This window comes from Aythya ferina (genome assembly GCF_964211825.1).
Source record: "Aythya ferina genome assembly, chromosome: 11".
NCBI lineage: Eukaryota > Metazoa > Chordata > Aves > Anseriformes > Anatidae > Aythya > Aythya ferina.
In genome coordinates, this window is record NC_140307.1 from 9,632,237 (window position 1) to 9,653,649 (window position 21,413).

At 36.7% G+C, this 21,413-nt stretch overlaps 3 protein-coding genes across 13 annotated transcripts in view; 1 reads left to right on the plus strand and 2 right to left on the minus strand.

Annotated features, from left to right (window-relative positions):
* EFL1 (elongation factor like GTPase 1) overlaps nucleotides 1-6,924 on the minus strand; it is a 72,185-nt gene extending 65,261 nt beyond the window's left edge. Inside the window, exons 1-7 of one of the 3 annotated variants that reach the window (XM_084532081.1) lie at nucleotides 6,836-6,924; nucleotides 6,538-6,639; nucleotides 5,803-5,870; nucleotides 5,543-5,627; nucleotides 3,814-3,947; nucleotides 3,057-3,194; nucleotides 2,043-2,257 (exon numbers count right to left, since the gene is read on the minus strand). In XM_084532081.1, the coding sequence (XP_084388207.1) occupies nucleotides 2,043-2,257; nucleotides 3,057-3,194; nucleotides 3,814-3,947; nucleotides 5,543-5,627; nucleotides 5,803-5,870; nucleotides 6,538-6,628 (731 nt within the window). In that variant the 5' untranslated portion in view covers nucleotides 6,629-6,639; nucleotides 6,836-6,924. Of the gene's footprint in view, nucleotides 1-2,042; nucleotides 2,258-3,056; nucleotides 3,195-3,813; nucleotides 3,948-5,542; nucleotides 5,628-5,802; nucleotides 5,871-6,537; nucleotides 6,640-6,825 lie in introns of all 3 variants that reach the window. The other 2 variants (XM_084532080.1, XM_084532082.1) reach the window with 2 other exon arrangements.
* A 24-nt stretch (nucleotides 6,925-6,948) lies between these two features.
* Nucleotides 6,949-15,526, plus strand: SAXO2 (stabilizer of axonemal microtubules 2). The gene is made up of 4 exons (XM_084532097.1): nucleotides 6,949-7,061; nucleotides 11,619-11,798; nucleotides 13,028-13,230; nucleotides 14,213-15,526. Exons 1-4 carry the CDS (start codon nucleotides 7,021-7,023, stop codon nucleotides 15,193-15,195), a joined length of 1,407 nt encoding a protein of 468 aa, XP_084388223.1. The 5' UTR covers nucleotides 6,949-7,020; the 3' UTR covers nucleotides 15,196-15,526.
* A 2,879-nt stretch (nucleotides 15,527-18,405) lies between these two features.
* Nucleotides 18,406-21,413, minus strand: part of ADAMTSL3 (ADAMTS like 3) — a 201,766-nt gene continuing 198,758 nt past the window's right edge. For all 9 annotated transcript variants that reach the window (XM_084532086.1, XM_084532090.1, XM_084532083.1 and 6 more), the window contains 2 exons: nucleotides 20,901-21,115; nucleotides 18,406-20,395 (listed from right to left, as the gene is read on the minus strand). In XM_084532086.1, the coding sequence (XP_084388212.1) occupies nucleotides 20,286-20,395; nucleotides 20,901-21,115 (325 nt within the window). In that variant the 3' untranslated portion in view covers nucleotides 18,406-20,285. The remainder of the gene's footprint in view (nucleotides 20,396-20,900; nucleotides 21,116-21,413) is intronic.

The window sequence follows — 21,413 nt, forward strand, 5'->3', positions numbered from 1 at the left end:
CTACTTTAGGCATTTGTGGTTTAGAGCATTGCTTTAATATCAAGTCTAGCCCATAAAATAATACAGAAATGGTAATATTAAAAGGAAAAGCCAATGGTTTTCCATTGGAGCCCATGAATAAATATAAATAGGCTGCTTAGGACCCAAAGAAGGACTTTTGAAGCTTCTGCAGTCTCCCCACTGAATATATTCAATAAGCAGTAACAAAAAAATCCTACATATCTTCATCCCATGCATGCAGGAACAAAAATATACGCAACTGTTCACAACTGGAACAATTCTATTTGCATAATAATGATATTTGATAACCTCTTATTTGAAATCCAGAAGTCTCATATTTCTACACACCTAAAAAATACCTATGAGATTTATTTAGCCACATACTTCTTTAGCCAATCTGATAACTTCTTTCCTTAAAAGGTGTACACATTTCTACACCTTCTAAATACATTAACCATTACACTGCTCCCTTCCGTATGTTCAGTGTGCTCTCTCTCCAGCTAGAGACACCAGTGTGAGACACCTCTTAAACTGAAGGAGAAATATCAGTGATTTTGACAAAAGGGAAAGGGCTGCATTGCACAGCTGAGCGGGGTGTGCAGGGAAGGAGGAAGACGTTGTGGCATACAAGGAGGAAGATGTTGTGTCATACAGTCATTCCAGATGTAGGGAAGCAGAAACAGCTACTAAGTGGTATTTTCAGTATCAACATAATGCACAACAGTTCAGGACATGCAGTGCTGTGTAGTACTGCCCAGTTATGGCTGCGGGCACCATATGCAAAGCTCTCTGCTCCCATCAAGTGTGTGGACCACCAAACATATCTGATAAAAACTCTTCTAGCCTCCAGAGATGAAAATGTCTGCCTTCACTCATCTTCTACAACTAAATCTATTTCAGACTGAAGAATATTCCGAGAATCTCAAGGTTTTCTTTCAATTTCCTTTACACAACTTATACGCTGTTTTTTTTTAAAAAACATTATTATTCATAGCAGTTAATTAAACTAGTTATTTTATTTTTCCTTTTTCCTGCAGTGATTAGAAGTGTCTGAGTTAATTTCAAACTCTTCAGTGAACTTTAAATACAAGTTTTAATCCTTTTTTAAAAAAAAAAAAAAAAAAAAGGTTTTGCAACATTAAAGACATACTGTATTACTGAGTATATCTTTTTAATTACATAGTCATGATGAAGTCAAGGACTCCACCTTGCGGCCAGCAATCAGAACACATGTAATCTTTACTACAGCATACTGCCCTTCAAAACTAATTACCAAGAACAGGACTGAAAACCAGAACTGATCACAAACTCAGATACAGTAATACTGATAATTTTCTGAAATTGTTCTGCTCCCTGTTTCTTAATTTTACTTAAATATCTCTGCAGTGGTAACTGCTGAAACAAACATAAAAATATTAGGTAAAAGAAGATAAAAACACACTTGAATGAGGAAAATAATGGGGAAAAAGCTAGATTAAGACTGATAAGCATAAGCACTTAAAAACAAACACAATTTCAAATACAAGACAAAATCTGATTCAGAAAAAAAAAAAACAGACCACAGTAATGCTGTGACCCAAAACTATATTGGACAGAACTGAACAGCTGAAACAGCTGCCCTGATGCCAGCTGCCTGTTCTAGGCTTGTTACAAACATCACCAGCCCTGTAGCTGGAAGGTCCAGCTGACTCTCGAAACAGCTCTTACACTGCTGCAGTTTTAAGCCAAGTCTGGTAAAGCATATTGAACAGAAGTAATTAACAACACACAAAGTTTACCAGGCTAGGCTGAATGCTACAGCTAAGCAGCTGGTGTGTAAGAATAACATAGGTCTCCAAACCACAGGCCAGAGCTGGCAGTTTTTTCAACTCTCCAACATTATTTTATATTAGAATAGACAGATTAAAAGTTGCTTATCACAGAAAAAACGTTGACAAAAATCTTTAGAAATACAAAGGAGCTCAAAATTCTTTAAATTTGAGATTACTTGCAGAAATCAATTTAAAAAATCAAAAAGGGCATTCACTAGGTACCATACTTACCCAAAACCCCATCCATCAATTGCACTGGCAAACACCACATTTCCATGGTCTGGCGAAAAATAGAGATGGGAATCATCAGTATCTTCCAGTCCAGCACTCCAGTCATAAATTTGATCTCCAAGTGCTGTGTCTGAAATATTTTCATTTTCTGTTTCTTTCTCAGCTCTTTCTTCTAAGACTTTAGAGGTAAAGAGCGTTCCAGTGACTGCATTGATCTATGGAAGGGTATATAAAAACATACAAAGGTTTGTTCACTCTTTCACAACAATTGCAATTAAAATGCAATACCTCCACCCTCCAAAATATAAACACTTTTTTGTTCTTTTAACAATTAGTGCACTTGTGATTCATTTGACAATTTAAAACATGGACTTTGTGTATCTAATCCTATCCATTTGAAGACAAGGGGAGTATGATTAGACCAGCATTTCAGCTTAGGCACAGTGTGTTATCCAGATCAGTCAGCCATGTCAAGATCAAATCAGATACAGGGTATCATATGGAGAACACTTTGTTTCTCAGAACAGGGAATGATGAAATATAAATATTACTACCAACGAGTAAACAACAAAGAGGGCAAAGGAAGACCACATAGATAACTGTTTAAAAGCTCTTGAAAAAGTTTGAAAGCGATTTAGTTGCCTCCAAATTAACTTAATCCCTGCATAAATCCATTATTATCAAGAACAGTCTAAAGACATTCCTTGTCTATCCCCAGTCCAACATATGCAACAAAGCAAAACATACAGCACATGATCTCTTAAAAAAGACAGACTCTCTGTCAAGCGGTATTTGATTCTCTTTTCTCTATCAAGTGCATTCAGAACCAACTAGAAGTATAATAAATTAGACTAGATATTGTAGTTCTTGTAAGAAAAATTGGTTCTGCTGTGCCAAGTTTATTCCAGCTGTAAGCCACTGAAAATTAGTCTCTTTAAATTCAAGAATGGAGACAGGGCAGGGGGAACCCACGGCAAAATCCGTTTTGTGAACATGATGCTATGGTATAAATACCTGCTCTAAGATATTCTTAAGGTGTGAGTATGCTTCTTGAGGGGTGAGCTTGAGCTCTACAATCAAGCGATCAATTTTATTTATCACCAATACTGGACGAATATTTTCTAGCCAAGCTTGCCGTAGAACTGCTTGAGTCTATTAAGAGAATAAGAGTTTAAAAAAAATCCATTACAGAAAGCTTGATACCACAAGACATAGAATGTTGAAATGAATAACAATTAAATCTAAAATTTAATTCAACGTATAATAAGGTTCTGATTTGAATGTCAACTTATCATTTGACTTTGATGGTACATAGTGTTAGATACTAGTATTCTGCATAAAGTATTTTAATAGAAAAAAGCTCACGCTCCTTAGAAAATCAAGTCATGAATAAAACAAACTCGATATTATTTTGCATTATTTTTCCCATTTTCATTGCCCTATAAGCACACATAAAGTTACTAAATAATCTACCTTAATACACTTATTTCTTCTTCACACAAATAATCTATTACTAGAAAAATTATATACTCACTGTTTCAATCCTAACACCCACTCACCAGCTGTACCATGAAATTAACTAGAAAAAACAGGAAACTAACTATCCTCTTTCAGACCTCAAGTGCCCTATAATTTATTAGAAGTTGTTCCAAGCTTCTTAAAGCAGCATATCTTTTATTTCTACGTTATATACTTAAGACATATACGCAATTCTGGTTTGCTTACTCACTCTTCACTACCCTTTTTCTCAATTTAATGTACTTTATTTCACCTGTGGACAGACTCCTTCAACAGCATCCACCACTATGATACAACCATCACAGAGTCGGACAGCAGTAGATACTTCTGAAGAAAAATCCACGTGCCCTGGGGAATCTATTAAATTAATCAGATACTCCTGATCACCTAGGATCAAACAATAAATATTTCAGAACAGTTATTTATTTGGGCCACGTTGTTAATACTGTGCTAAACTAGTATTAATTTCTAGGGGCGAAAACTGCAGTAACTATTATGCGTAAGAAAAAGTACAAATAGACCAGGAAGATTGCAGCAGCATAATATCTAGTGGCTTATGCCTAAGCAGTTTCAATTTCACCATTCTTTAATGCCAGTCTTCACCTTTCAATGTCCAACTACCTTCAAAACAAACAGAACTAGCTTGTAGCAGCATTGCAAATAGATCAATAGCTAAAGCACAGAGAACTTCCCCACAGTCTGCATTTTAAGGATAAATCAGAATAGACTGTCATTAAAGTAAATCCTATACTCTTAGTAAAATGTTTTATTTCAGAATTTGAGATTGTGTTAATAAAACACACTTATGACTCCACAGTATGAAAACATCTATAAGCTATTAATAAGTTTTTTTCCAATGTTTTCCAAACTACTGTCCTTTTAAACTTCTGCTTATTGAAGAGACCCCATTCAATATTTTATGAATTTATTGTATTTACCATCAGCCACAACCAAAATAAGAAGAAATTAAGTTTCTTGTTTAAGAATTTATATTAGAATCTAAATTTCAGCAAAACAGAAAAACAACAGACATAAAAGGTTCTAACTAGTAAAGTAAGGTCATTTCAGAGACAATGATAAAACAGACCTAGCTTGCAATGCTTAGCTGGAAGATCACTGATCTCAACTATGCTTTATAAACGTATGTAGCTGAAATGGCGATAGTAAGATGACTTATGGTGGCTTTTAAGCTTCATGCATTTTTTTTTCTTCTTGCATAAGCCTGTGAGTAATGTATTTCATCATGTTTATGATTCACCTAGCTGAGAGGAAAACTGGCGAGGAACATAGAGTCAGTATAGCTACGCTATATAAAACCCTCTGAACAATTCACAGCAGAGTATAACTTGCATCTTGATAATAGGAGTATAGTGAAAATCTTGTACACAATAGATTGCGCACAATCATTAAAAATTGTTGTTTTTTGAAGGAAGTTCTTGACTTTAACTGACAGTAGTTTAAGTCTTAAGATCAAACATTAAGATTCAGATGTAAAGTAGAAAAAAAAAAGACGACTCTTCTAATTGCCTCCACTTAGAAATACGAGAATTTGACTTAAGTTCTACACTGCAAAGTTAGCTAGTTATTGTGGTTTAAGCACAAAAACATACAGAACTGAAATTACACCCTCTATGAAAACATTAACAGCAGATTTTAAATTTTGAAGCTCGTGAAACTGTGAAATATAGTAATCAAAAGCCGCAGAATACTATACTGAGTACATGTAAGTATCCAGCTGGCAGCTCTTTTCTTCCTTATGGCAAATGCTTAAAACCATTTTCCTAACACTGCGACAGAGCTTTATCATCTTGGCTAACAGTCGAATACATGCCTAAGTCTTTGCAGAACAATGGCCTAACACTGAGAGATACAGAAGTTGCAGAGAAAAAGATCTCAGCAGCAACAATGAAGAGGCAGGAAAAAAAAAAAAAAAAAAAAAAAAAGTATATTAAAGTTTATACTTGCCAGCATCAACAATTTACCTTTCTTAAAGTGCAATGAAATTGCACTAGATTTCATTGTTATTCCTCGGATCTGTTCATCTTCTCTACTGTCTAGGTATCTAAGCTGAGAACAAAAACAAGAGAACAGGAGATAAATCTGTGGAATTGTTTTAAAAGTTACTCATCAACTGTCAAAGAGTGTAACTGCAAGAAAAAAAGGTTTAGCAAGACTAGGAGTAGATTATTTACAATCCCAGCACACACACACCAGAATTTTAAGAATGAGAGCGTAACTTTACCTTTCCTGCTAAGCGGCTAGAGATTATTCCATTGCTAGAGATCAGACAATCAGCTAGAGTAGTTTTACCTAAAAACAAAAATAGATTACTTAATTTAAATAAACACAGACAATTGAAAAAGATGTGACAATACCACAAATGCTGACAACATCTTGTGTTCTAAGACAGAACCGCTCATCAACATCTCGTGTTCTACCAACATCAATAACAGCCAAGAAAGTACAAAATAACCTAAAAAAAAAATAAAATAAATCAAGTGACTCAACTTCATGTGTTAGGTGCCAAGAAATTTATTTTTCAGAGTGGGTATGCCTTTACCTGCTATGATCAGAGAAGTAAATGAAATAGCAAACCGTACTTCAGACCCATGACGTATCATGCAATTAGATAAGAGATTGGTGTCATAAAACAAAAATTTATTATTTTCACCTACGTAACACACTTCCACTAAATAGACGTAGAAATAGACCACCACATGCACATATTTAATTTATGCCGTCACTTGACAACATCAAAATGGAAAACCTTCAGCTGTTTCAAGTTGTTAAATACTCCAGTGCTTAAAGGACAAGCTGCAGGAGGGTGAAATTAACGCGCAACAGACAAAATGTACTTCTCAGAGTCAGGATCACGCCGGTTTAAAGCCGAACCCACGAAGATGTACTGCCTACAACCACATCGTCCCAAACACCTCACCACCACCACCGCCACCACCACCACCACCACCCGTCCTACCGTGATCCACGTGCGCCAAGATACAGATATTCCTGATCCCCGCCGTCTTCCTCTGGAGCTCTGCCATCCTCCCCGCGCCGGCCAGGACCATGCTTGGTGCCCCTGTGAAGGCAGAGGCGCAGTCAAGTGACACGCGACACACGAGGCGACATTTTTCTAATTACCCGACCTGCGACCGCGGCCACTCACGGGGCACAGACGACAACCTCACGCCACCTCCCCACCACCCCCAGATCCCCTTCCCCCTAGAGGTAACGCGTGTCCCCCCCCCACCTCACCTCACCTCACCTCACCTCACCTCAGCTCCCTGCCGCCCGCACCCGGAAGCCCGCTCCGGTTTTGCTCCGGTTCCGCTCCGGTTCCGCTCCCGCTCCCGCTCCTCCCCCCGTTGCCTGACGTTAGACGGAGGCCGGCCGGGGCCCTCCCGGCGCAAAGCCGTTGCCATGGAGCGTCCCCACGGTGACCGCGGCGGCCGCGGGGAAGATGGCGCCGCCGCGCTGCCTCTGCGCCATCTGCACCTGCGGGTGAGCGCCGCGGCTCCCGGGCAGGGCTGAGGGGGGGGAAGCGGGGTTGGTGCCCGGTGCCGGGACCCACGGACGGCAGCAAGGGGAGCCGGCGGGTTTCGGGGGCGTGCTGCGGGTGGCACCTCACGGGTCGGGGTCCCCAGGGGCTCGGCTGGTGTGTCTGGGGGCTCGGGGTCAGCACTTTTCGTGATTTCACGTTCTTCCCTGTGTCCGCTTCAAAAACCAGAAGCGTAATCGTCCTGGAATTGACACCTCATCACCACATTCAAGGATTCAGCCTTTTATATTAAATAAACAAAAACCCTGATATGCCAGAGAATTCATCCCGAGATCACGCGTGTCACTGCTGAGGGCACGCATGAGACCTGAATAGCTCCTGAAGACCTGAGGAATTTTTTCTGCTTCAACAATCCTCTCATCTCACAATATTCGTGTCAGGAAAGTGGGCAAGTAACAGATCCAAAAGCCGTTATCTCTGGACCAAGCAGGAACCTCCCTCACCATACATTTTGGTGCAGGAGGTCTGTCTGTCTGTCTGTTCCCCAGCCACGTCCAACCCATGGACAGAGGTACAACAGTGGCAGCGTGTAAAGCTTCTCACGGGTGGAATTTGCCCTGTAAATTTGTTTCAAAAGTCATAGCTTGATGAGGAATTAGAGCACGTTGTTTTCATGGTGAGGTATCAGCTCTGGCTCAGGCTCCAGTATGAAGATGCTGAGGTAAGGCTATCAGACAGCAGAGAGCTGAAAATTCTCAAGTCAAAGAACCACTAAAATAATACGAATTCAACTAATTGAATAAAACTCGCACAAAACACGTGGTTTAAAATAAACATCACTGACGTCTTTGTAGTCAGTGAAACAAACCTCAGTTGTTCCTAGTTCAGCCAGCACATTGTGTTTGCTGGGGCATAGCTGTGGAGTTTCTGTGTTCAGGGGAACTCTGGTCGCTTGGCACCGTTACCTGGATATTGCAGTGCATATAAGAAAGGATTTCAAAGGGAACAAAAACATTAATGCTTTGTAGAAGTTATCATTTAATTATTTGCAGGAAATGTAATGGTGATATAACTACTGTTTCATTCTAAATATTAAAACAGGTTACATTTGCAGTTCAGAAGGAACTCAAAAAATTTCAACAAAAAACACTGAGAAATTTATACATGAGAGGGAGGATATTCAAGTCTGGGCTCTCAAGGAAGAATAAAGCCCCTAGGTAGATGAAGTCTCTGTACTTAGGAATATTTGTCTACCATAACATATAATTGTGATGTGCAAGAGCACAGAAATGTAGTTTTGCAATATAAAAATAAATTACTGCTTTATTTTCTCTATTTGCCAACCCTTCCTCATTTATTGCATTTTTGTTGTAATTTTCTTAAAAATCTAGATTCCTAAATAAATTTAAATTAAACAGAAGAATTTTCTAAAATAGGGGACATATTAAACCTTCAGTCTGACAACACAAGTACATGTAAACCCACTAAAATCTACCAGGTCTCCTGTCAACATTAGGAAAGCTGACAACCCTCAAAAAATACAACATTCACATGGATCTTTTCAGCCACATGTACCATAGCATGTATGTCGGCAGTAAAAAAAAAAAAAAAAAAAAAAAAAAGATTTTTCTTTCTGTAATAACTTGTTTATGATAAGTATTAAAACTCCTCTCATTATTAGTCTAATTCTCTTGGAAGAAAATGCTCTGTGGGAAAATTTCAAGGCTCTTGCTGGCACTGTATGAAAAAACAACAGCGTGTGCCAGATCCTATGTAAGTGAAATTCACCATCATTCTGTTAAAATAATCAGAGCAATAGCATTTGGCACCAGAGACCCAGTAGGCTGTCCATTTTATCTTGCTGAGATTCTGTTCAGACATTATGAAAGTCACAAGTAATTAGTCTCCCTCAAAGAAGGGAAAGAATAATAATCCATCAAAGCAGGCATCTGTCAGTCATGGGGGAAAGCATGTTAGCACCACAGCCATGTGAATATCAGTAACTCTGGGGCTGAAGTTAAGATAACTGCAAGTAAGGCATTTAAAATATCCAGTTTCTCAAGGAGTTCTGGGCATATTGTAAGCAACATATTTCATTTATCAGAGCTGTAATTTGTCTTCTCTGATTGATGATTCTTAGCACAGAATCGCTAGGGAGCTGCAATGCCCCTATGCGATCAGTTTTAGGTAGTTGCTATCTAAATAAAAAATTGGTTTAAGTCAGACAACATCCAAAAGTGGATTTTTTGGTTAACTAAAAGAAGCAAACAACAACAACAACAAAAACAACACAACCAAATCTCTCCTTCAAATTTAACTTGCATTTATATTAAGGCAATTTTACAAAGTCTTTAAGCCTAAAATCTACTTTGGGACGTTGTCCTACCAACAGTCCTTTCACAACACTGGAAGGAGGATGTAGGACCCCCCTGAACAGTCCCATCTGCTCCTAAGTAATTTTGTGCATAGTTAGAGGCTGTTCTGAATTATTTCATATGCCAGAAATTACTTGGATCAAGGACACTCGATTCATCAATGAATTCTAAAGCAGTTACAAAGACTTCTTTCCTTGGAGATGTGCATCAGATTGCTTTACCAGACTTCAACTTTATGCTGAGCTACAGGCTCACTCTGCAAAGGTTGTTTTTCTGCTATCTGTGTCTGTTGCAGCATGCCCATTCAGCAATGGGGGGATGCTCTGACAATATTGCTTAGACAACAGTGACAGCTCAGTCTGTAAAGTCCTGTGATACCAAGGCAGAGGAGGTGTTTTGTTTGGTGATTGGTCTTCTGGATCAGCTTGTGGCAAAATAAAGATCGTCAAAAACAAAGTTTTTGTAGATGAGCATTCTTTGTTTCAAACTTGTTTAAACTGTATGCTTGAATATGCAAAGAACATAATGGTTTGATACCATGTATTTCGACTGGCTTTCAAAACATACATTCAATGGTTTCGTTGCTTAGCTGTTATTTTTAAACGTTATGTGACACAGCATGCCGTGTTTGTACTTAGAAAATTATTGCTATGGTAACAGCTGAATTTCATGGAAAACGTAGTGGCAGGCAAGCAGCATGCTGAGAAATAGCGCTCTCATCTCCTTGTTTTCCTGCCTTTCCTGTTCTTTCCCTGCTGTGTTCTGAACAGGTCTCTCAATTGTTACTTGACTGTCCCTTGACTTTGATTGGAAAGGAGTAAGTACCCCAGGCTTTGAAAGGACGTGCCTTCTTAGGTAGGGCTACTTTTGTCCTCATTTATTGCCCTCCTCAGCTGACAAAGTCAGGTAGCCCAAACACCAGCTCTAGGGATCTCCAGTTCCAGATGACTTCTTTCAGTGTCTTGTCTTGTCCTTCATACCTGTTTCAGTATTTTATTTTACCCTGCTTTAATTCATTTTTTTCTTTCTACTTCATATTTAGTGCTGGCTAAATTTCTCTGCAGACTTTTGAACTATTCCTAGCATATTTGGCTTACTGTAACTTGAATTTGCACCCAGCAAGAGCTGTACACTTCTACTCTTCTAATTCTGTTGTCATTTTTCTATTTAATTTACAGACTTTCCCAAGATTCATTTTTAAAGTGCTTTATTTCCTGTTATTCCCCTGTGCTCGTATCTGAACCTGTCATAATTTATCTCCTTAAAGGGGAGATTAAATAATAATCCTATGTGAGCCAAAATAAAAAATTAAAACTATGCTTGCAATTTAAACTACTACAGAGATGCAAGTGCCTATTATAAAAATTAAAATGGATCTAATGTTTTCTTTATTGCTTGGAAAATCTTAACACATGCATTTTAATTTCATGCATATCTTACACAAAACAACAAGGCATAAGTAACTAATTAATGCAAGTCATTATATACTTATCATCTTTGAACACAATGATGTCATTAAAATAAGTATTACACCTATCAATCAGGTGCAATTAAAATAACACCTATTAAGAAAAAGTGATGTCAACACTAAAAAAAAAATAGTTTGGGGGATAGTGGATTTGATCAGCACTTGGAAAAAAAGGTGCTGGAAAGTCAGAAATAGCCAGCGGAGTGATGGAAATGCAAGTGAGATTTTCTACCATTAAAACATTAGTCAAAAGGGATTAATCAAGAGCTGTGGTGAAAAGAAGTGAGTAGGTGCACAGAAGTAAAAAGATAAGAGATGAGGAAAAACAGTAAAAATGAGACAGTTGTCAGAGGAACAAGCAGAAGAGTTGCTTATTTCTACAAGTAAGAGTAGTAGTATCATTAGAGATTAAAAAAAAGAGAGGAAAGCATCTTGATGGTAGCATTGTCTAGATGGCTGACGTTAACTCCATTCATCTTCTGTATTCTGTACAAGGGGTATACTGATACTGCTAATTACTGTTAGCATACCATGCTCTGGGACCTGTACCGTTAGCACGATATTTTGTGTTTTTGTTGCTCAGAAAACACTTTAAACACTAACTACTGACATTGTTCAATCCTTCTCACTTGTTATTCATTCTCAGTAGATAGGACATGTTTTTTCCCCTTAAATGAAATTATTCAAAATGATCTCATCTGATGTGTTTTACCCAGGCGCCATCGCTGCCCTCATAAACCCACAAGGATTTATGATAATGGACAACAGCCGTGCCTCACAACGGAGTATGTGGAAAAATATCCCAAGTATAGCAACATCTCTCCTGCCCGGAGCCTTAAGCCAAAACAAGAGTACCAAGTGCATCGTGGGAAAATGGAAGGAATTACAACATTTAAGTAAACATTTTAAACCAACGTTTTACAGTTACTTTATAAAGTTTCTCATACTTTCTCGTTTAAGGGGGGGACTGAATATTGTATTGCAATTGTTTTCAAAACACAATCATCGCATTCCTTAATCTTTTAGTGTATTTAAAAACAAAATTTTGAGTGTAGAAATACATTTATCACAAAAGATCATAAAAAATAGTGAAGCAGACACACAAAAAGATTTGGATTCTCTACCGCCTCTTTTACCTGTAAAGAAGATCCCAAATTTTTGTCACTGTTCTGCCTGTTTTAGGAATCTAGGTCTCATCTAGCCTGAAAAGGTGTGACAAAGCAGGGACCTTTCTGTGGGACAGCTGTGGGATATTTGAGGTAGTGGGGAAAACAAAACATTTTAGAAAAAGAAACAGATATTTTGTGTTTTGTTCAAACTGTTCTAAAGGGTTAGGATTTTGAAGAAAACCAACTGTGAAGGGGTTCAGTCTGTCCCATCAGTGCACAAATTCTGACGGCAAGCTTACAGAATTAAAAAGCATGTTTCAAAAAGTTAGTAACAGAGCACTCATTCAGTATTTAATAATAATAACATGACATGAGCGTAACCTTTTCTTCTCCTTTATTTTATTTTATGCACTATGGGCAACAGGTGAAACTTCATTTCTGTATATAAAGAAGCAAGAGGAACATGCAGAGAAACGTCAAATGCCCTTCTGCAAAGCTGTTTGTGTACTACATGTACTGTTTATACATCTATATATATAATATAAACCCATTTTATGTAATGTGCCTGTATAAAAATGATCCATGAGATAAACAGAAAGAACATTTATTTCACTGTGTATATTCTGCTCTCCTCATGCAATTAGTAAATGTTGCCAAATATTGTCAAACACCTGTGGTAGTTTGATCTTGGCTCTGTTTCTGCTTTTTGGATCATTTCTTTGTAAAGTTATAGCAACTTTTTCTATTCTCCTTTCAAATAGTTTAAAGAATATTTTTAATCTTGGAACAAGACTTGGAAGAAGTTTTCTCACCTTAATAAAGGCTGCATCAGAGACCCTAAATTTATGTAGTATGGTTTCCTTTCCTCCTTGTTACCCTCTAACATATATTGATTAATTTTTCAGAGTAAACATTGCAAGTTGTTGTTTTTCCATATAATGGAAAAGTGACAAGAGTGACTTCATCACTTGTTAAAAATGTATTTTTAACAAGTGTTTCCCTCTTCCCCAATTCAGGTCTGATTATTTGCCATATGATACCATGAGACGACCTTTTCGTGTACAAGAAGAGTATAAACCAAAGACTGGAGAGAGAGAACTGGGAACCACATACCAGAAAGATTATAATGCTCATAAAATACAACCAGTGACATTAGTAAGACCTTTAGAGAGAAAACACACTATGGGAGGAAAATTGGATACCATACCAACATATCAAGGTAATAATATATGCTGCCTTTAGACAGAGAAATAAACAAAGATGAAGGTACTATTCTGAGTTATCTATGTTAGCAATGTGAAACTGGATTTCTTAGTTTGGGCTAGAGAGTAAAACATAATAGAAAGTGGGCAATAATGCTTTAATATGTTCAGCACTCCAGTTGTTTAGAGCTGACATTTATGGGTTCTAAAGAAAAAAACCTTCTCTAGGTTTCTTGGGGTAGAAGGAAACTAACATACACCTGCTAGGCTGTAAGTTGATTGTAGTTAAAGTGACAATATATCTTTCAGATATTTTTAGCTCAGATAGCACAGTGTTTTTCCACAGGGTAGGTCAAAAGTTGATTTTCGATTTCTTTCTCCTGGATTGTATAGCTTGCATATCATCCTATTAATGATCTGTCTTGACAGAAGTTTTCCTATTACAAGCGTCAGTACAAAGGCACTAAAGCTCCTTTAAAGACATTCTGGCAAGTAACTTTGATATTCTGCATAAAAGCATAAAAGTTTATATATATAAAGTGTAACTCAATTTGTTGCATGTACTGCATTGGACCCACAGTTAAAAGCATTTAAAAATAAATGATATTATCTGCTAGGGATGCAAGGAAGAAAATCAAGATAGCAAGAGATAACAAAAATCAGATACAGCTATTAAAACGGGAAGTTAGAATGCTTGGTGCAAATGAACACAGGAGAGAACTTAATAGGTACATGTAACATTTTCTCTTTTCTCGAGGAAATTGTCAAAATAAGGCATTGTACATTTTTCTTGTCTGCTTTTATCACACCAATAATAGAAGACAGATTTATCATATCATAAACACACAGATAATATTACCATTCTCACTAACATCCATTTTCTTTGGTTTGCGAGGTTTAGTACAAGAAGTTGGTTTAATTTTAAAGGAATGCTCCTAAGTAATAAGACTTATATGTTATTTCTGTTGAAGTTTTTGAAGTTTTGTTTTTGCCTTAAAGATGACTATAGGTCATGGGAAGTTCAAAGAAGGGAACCTAGTAAGGTGGACCATATATACCATCCACCTACAGAGAAGTTTGGAAATTCTACTACATTTCAAGATGACTTTGCTCCTAGGGAACTGAATCCCAGACAAAGTTATAAACCTCCATGTGTGGCCAAACTTTCAGATGTGCCTTTTGATAGTACCACGAGCCATCGCACATCTTATATTGCTCATCAACTGGCACCAAAATTTGTGAAATCGAAAGAAGAGTACAGGCCAAACAATCAACCCTTTGAAGATCTCACAACCCACCGTAATGATTTTAAAGGGCTAGCTGGGCCACTTGCTAAAAGCTGCAAGCCTGAAAATGCAAAAGTCATATCCAATGCTCATTTTAATGGAGTCACTGAATTCCAAGATCGTTTTCAGCCATGGTTGGTCTCCTTGCCTGAGGTCCGCAAAACAAAAGAGTACATTCCTCCCCTAGGTAGCATGGATTTTAACTCCACAAGCCATCTTGATTATGTAAAACATGAGATTTCTCCTGCTGTCCCCATACGACCAATTTCTAATACAAGAATAACCAATGCTCCCTTCCAAGGGAATACTACTATGAAGGAAGACTTTAAAGCTTGGGATATCTGTCAACAAGAAATTATTAAGAAACAACAGGAAATTCCGAAACCCACAGGGAAATTCTATGATTTAACTACATTCAAATCTCATTACATACCACATCAGATCATTCCAGCGCAAAGTTTCAAGCCTGTACATGTTATTCTTCCTAATCCAGCCCATTTTCAAGATGAAACCATGTATCGTACAGAATATACTCCGAAGAAACAGGAGATCTGCCCAGCAAATTATCCATCTCCTCCAGGTTATGTCTATATAAATACAGATTCTCATGGTCATAAATTTTTCCGCCAGCTTACGCCTGAATTTTCTGAGTTAAATAGTAATCAAATTCCAAAGGAAGTAGCTGTTGTGTCATAATACTTAAAAGTAATATTCTGAACATCCTGATGAAACAACTGGGATCTTTAGCTCTTTTTCTTTAAATCACATTAAAAAGGAATTAAATAATGCAAGTTTTGTTTTTAAAAGCATTTAAACTGATAATTTAATGAAAATCAAAGGAAAACCAAAAGTTTACTAGAAGACTTAAAGATTTGCCCGGTTTTGTGGGACTAATCTTACATGGAATCTACACTTTTTTGACTGTGCATTCTAATTTACTGGACTTTCCAGATTTAATCATGTTTCATCTCAACATGCTTATACGTTTCTTTCTGATCTTCTGCAAGTCAAATGATTGTTTTTGCAAAATAGGAATGCTTTTTTTGATAAAAGCTTTTTTTTTTTTTCCTAGTATTATAGGTTTATTTGATTACTAACTAATTCATTTACATTTTTTCATTTTATTAAGACTTTGAGTAATCTGATATGAGTTGTTGTTGTTGTTGTTTTTTTCAAATTATATTATGAGATTGCATTTTATCCCACCTAGGCATTTCTAAAAACCTGGGTTTTGCTTTGTCATTGTTACTTTCCTTCCACCTGGTTCAGAGTATAAAGGTCACCTTGCAATTTCTGATAGCAATTAACAAGAAGTAACCTTGCTCTTTTTGTACATATACATGAAATCACTTTGACATACATCAGGTCTATAAACTCTAATCCCTAATTTGCCAGATACAAAGCTTTGAACATGCTAAATGTGTCTCCTTCCCTAGTAATTTTTATACCTGGTGTGCAAATTAAATCAAATTTCTCAAAGAGATTTCACAGATGGCTGTTTTTCAAGCTATAATTCAGATGGTCAGAAAGAAAATAGAATAAGGCTCAAAAACTTAACACCCATCCACAACAATTTTTGATCCTGCTACCTCATTTGTAAAGCTAAACAGCCTTTTGTCACTGCAGAGGCAGTCTAAAGAAAAAATGGAAGAAAAAAAAAAAAGTTGTATGTAGAAAAACAAAAAATAATGTAAAAGTTAAAACAAACAAAGTCAACTCAGATGCACCACCAAGAGCCTGGCTTCAGACTGTCTGCTGTTCAAAAATTACTTGTGACAAATATGAAGGAAAATAAATTTTAATAGAAATTGTATACATAGTGATTATGTTTCTGTATAAACTATTTAGAGTTCTCTCCCAATGTCTTTACCTGGTTTTGGTAAAACTAGATGAACTGATTTCAGTCCTGTTATATTCATGAGTTAAGCAAGTCCCAATAAATACTTTTTTTGATTAACAGTATTTATCATTTTCTATCACAGTACTGCAGTATGGCTTTTTTCAGTATTGCACATCTTGTACATATTGTTATAGGAAAATCATTTGGGTTCTGAATAATTATGTACTAGTATTTCATAAAACAAATCACCCATGAGTAGACTAAGATCAGTGAAAGATGTTGAAAGCAGGAACTGGATTGTACACAAGGAAAAAACCTGAACTGAACATATTAGCTGCGTATAAAGCATTGCATGACAAAGCTCCAGACAGTATTAGAGCATTGGTTATTTTTAGGTAATTTCTCTCTTTGTCCTATGTTTTTGTAATATGATACTTTGTTAATCTGTTAATGAAACAACAATTCAATTAAACTTTTCTCACTGAAGATTATTCATTTCACCAGCTGACAGATGTGTTTTGGATTGGGCATGAGTAAAACCAATGTAAAGCTGTGATGTCCTAAAAACAGGACAGGACAAAGTCCAGTTCATTATCATCCTTCTGTACCTCAGAAGGTACAGATACATTTTCTTCATGAAAATTGAGTCATTCTCTGTCTAGCCCCAAGTGAAGAAACAGTCAAAACATCCCACAGTTATACCTGCCCAGCTCTATATCCTACACGCAATATGGGTACCTTGTGAGAAGTTTACAGAAACTCTTAATGTTCTCCTAGCTCTCCTTTCTAGGGAGGAAGAAAGACTCATTGAGAAATGCAACCTGAATCCGTGAAGTTATGCATGCCTGTGTGTTCTGCTGAAAATGGCTCGTCCTCAGGGTCTACGAGTTAGCCCCAGATGCTTTTTGTAATATTACAGCTGTTTTTGTAGTTAAGTCACTTCTCCCCCACAACAAAAAAAATAAAATAAGAAAAAAACAACATGTGGGTAGGCATTTGCTGCCACCTACCAGCACAGCACAAAACATTTTGAGAGGAAGTGAAGGGCATATTCAGACACATTTAACAGTTCCTCTGCAAATGTGTTTGAAGATATTTTTTTTTGGGTGGAGGGAGCATATTCCCTTTCATTTTACACTTTATGTTTTCCCCTAAATTTAGTAGTAAAAGAGAACAGACTTTATTACATTACAGTTGAAAGAGCCACACCCTAGAGATTATGCTTCCAGGAAAAGCATCAAGTGATATTATAAACCTTTAGACAGTATTCAATATTTAAGGTCAACTTTTTCATAAGCAACATATTGAAATGCACAGAAAATGAACAGCAGGCTGGAAAACTAATATTTCTCAAAATAACAGCTGTTAAAAGAATATTTTATGATGTCATGCTAAGCCAAGATGTAAAAGCGGAAGTTACTTGTGGATCCAATAGCAATTCCAAAAGTGCTCTTCATGCACTATGCTCTATGTCATTATTATTTTTTTTAAGACTACAGAGGAAGAATGAGTTGGTGACAAAAAGAAAAGGAAATAGACCTGTGCCCCTTTGCAAGTGTTACCATCTAGGATAACTCTAAAACACTACTTCATTGCTAGGCATTTTCAATTTACAATACTTACAGAAATCTTCTTTCTAAAGACTATATATGTTGGATATTCTGAACCAAATTTATTACTATAGCTATTGCCATCATCCAAGTATAAAACATAGAGCCATTCTGTTGGCTCTAACAAGCTCAGTGCAGTACATGAAGGCCTGGCGAAGAAACAAAACTTTATTCCACCTTTTTGCAGAATCGCAATTCTTGATTTCAGTGAGTCAGAGTTGACTTATTTGGATCTCGGCAAAATCTCCTTCCCACTTTTTCAGTCAGGTAACATCTATGCTGCCTCTTAACAGCAGTGCAAAGCTGAGAATCTGTCTGGTAACTGTCAAAAATAAGAACTAATCTTAGCTTTGAAAATCCTAGAATTATGGACATGGTAGAATAGAACAGTCCTTGGAAGAAAAGCATAGCTACTGTGAAAATCACAGTAATAAAAAAATCTCTGGGAAATCAAGATGTTGAATAATCAAAGTAGAGTTTATTTCAGAAATATCAAAACTACGTTCAAGGAAGCTAAGTATTAGACATCTTCAGTTACTGGAGAAGCAATAAAATAATCTACAGAGGAATGTCATGCTAAGTGCAATAACAAACATTTACAGCACTGCTTCTGTATATCATGCATACTTAACCAAAGACAAAATTAAAACAACAAAAGAATTCTATGTGTTAACATTTGAAAACTTTAAATATAAAGGAAAAACATGAATAAGAAATTTTGGTAATAAGAAAAAATATATGTCCAAAAATCTTTATTAAACACTGTACAAAACAAAATATTGCACTTTTAAATCAGACAATAAATATCTACAAAAGTATCTTACAAATGTTTTTCTTTTAATTTAAAAAAAAAAAAAAAACTGCTTAAACAATCAAGACCCATTGCTGATTAAAAAGGTAATGATCAGGAATATCCTCTCCTTGCAGTCAGCCTTGGACACGATAGTCCACATTAAACATTTTCTATACAGTAGTGCTAATCTAATTTTCAGTGATGCAAACCCATTGTGCAGGAATGCTGCTTCTAAAACTGTCTGACAGCATGCCCACTAATTAGAATGTAGTGTGGTTCAGTAATGTAACACCAGATCCAAGTCAAGACTCACATTCAGCCTCCAACATGTGCAGTAGTGTGGAAAAGAAAAACATACAAAAGAAAAAGCTGTCTGCTGCCTCCTATGGGGTTCTCTGCTTACAGCCCGAACGAAACATCATCTGTGATGCAGAAAAATAATATACCCAGGAATATTGTAATCAGAATTTGTCAACTTGCAAAGACTTGCTTGGTTCATGCTCATGATGAAAAGTCATCGTGATGGAAAATTCCTCAAAATAGACTTTCTGCACTTTTCTGTCTTCATAATTAGTATTTCTTTATATTAATAAAGTATTAATAAAATTTTCAAGACAGAAAATCGGACAGGTGTGTTTGGCTAATTACTGGCTCTCCATTTGACTACATGCAAGAGAACAGTGCTCACAAATGTTTCTTTCACAGCTCTGACAAGAAAGCCTTGTTTCTAATTTAAAATCAGTAGAGAAGTCTGATCATGCCAGAACTTCGATTGTACTTCATTCAGTGACTGGAGCAGAAGATTAGAAACAATGGAAAATGACATTTCATTTATTCAAAACAGATCTATTGCTGTTTTGAAAATTATACCAGCATCTACAATGTCTTTTACTGCATGCACATAAATACAAGCACAAAAAATGAAATGTACTTCTGTGCATCCATCTGACAGCTAATCTCAGTAAAACATCCTGTGAGACTGACCCTTAGGCTCTTGCTGGTTATGAAAATGAAGTAACTGCCAAAAAGTTTACAGCTACAAGCCACAGTTTCTGTGAATTCAAAAATCATGTTAAATTTGATAAAACAATAAAAACAAAAACTAGGGGTCACTCATTGCTGCATTCCGAAATTATTCATAGGATTTTGTGACTGTTTCTCAGAAGTTATGAACAGTAAGCACTACCTGGTGCTTTTAAAGATAATGTTATTCCCCTGATAAAATTATAACATGTTAGCCTGTAAAATTTTACAGATGATTTGCCACGTTACTATCTTCATTATCCAGACACAAAAATGTTTAAAACATTGTTTAAAATGTTTAAAAGTTCCATTACAAAGAGTGGATAATAAAAGATCCCAGAAAAAATACCCTGTCCAGCATATCAATCTGCAATACTGTTTTTTCATTAGCCCCATGTTTCCATTTAACTGTTATGACTAATGTCTGATTTATTTACAAGTATATAATTTGAGCAGGCTAGTGTAATGAACCTCTCTTCTCATCTCTTCACTGCAGCATCATGAACTTTCCATAGAAGAGTTACATTTCTTGACATGACCGACAACATCTTTGTTTGTAGATGTCTATCAAGCATAACTTTAGCTGCTTTACAAATGTACAGTAGTGAGTTGTATCCTTGCATTCGCCTTCTGAAAAATATATTTAAATATTAAAAGATTTTATAATGGACAAAAGATAAATAGTAGAACTAATCATCATAATTGTAAACAACTGATGGATTCCTGGTAGCTTTGTAATTATTTTACTTGGCATTTCTGAGAACAGCTAAAGTAGGTCACAAATAAGAGGTGTGATCTCACTGCATATATTTTAGAGAACTACCCCACCTTTCAGGAATTAGCAGCTTGCTCAGAGGCTCATGAATGAGTCACAACTGGCAGACATGTAGGAAGTTTGCATAAAAACAACTTCCTAAAAATCCTGTTTCTAAAAGTGCTTTTGAGGCTTTAATATCAAACTGGCCGAGTCGTGAAGAAAAATAACCCTAGCATTACAAAATGTTCTTGGAGAGGTAAGTTTTACCTTTGAGATGTACAACCAAATGCTTGAAAATCATCAGTGTACAATGGTGAGTCACTAATATAAATGCTACAAACTATTACTATGCTCAGATATAAATAAATATTTACATACTGCCACAGGATGTGACATTGCAGTGCTGCCAGGTCACTGGTCTCTTCTTCCATCCACAATACTGATCAGCCACAGGTTGGTTGGTCTTTCTGTGTACACAATACACTCGCCTTGACTGAAATCCACTCCCACAATCCACACTGCAAGGCCTCCAAGGCCCTGTCCGCCAATAGACATCGCATGCCTCTGAAGAACAGTTTCTTCTGACAGCAGGTCTGCAGAGGAAAACGAATGGCAGCTAAATGTTTGCTGTTGTGCTAAACGTTTATTCACAGAATCACAGAACCACAGAATGGACCAAGGGCCAGAAGGGACTCTGCTCATCACACAGTAAACTAGGCCACGTTGCTCAAGGCCATCTCCAGTCACGTCCTTAATATGTCCAAGGACAGAGACTCCCAAACCTTTCTGGGCAGTCTCTTCCTGTATCTGAGAACCCTTAGAGTACAAAGTTTTTCAGAAATTGAGTATGTGTACTTCAAATCATGCCCTTTCATCATGCCTCACTCATGA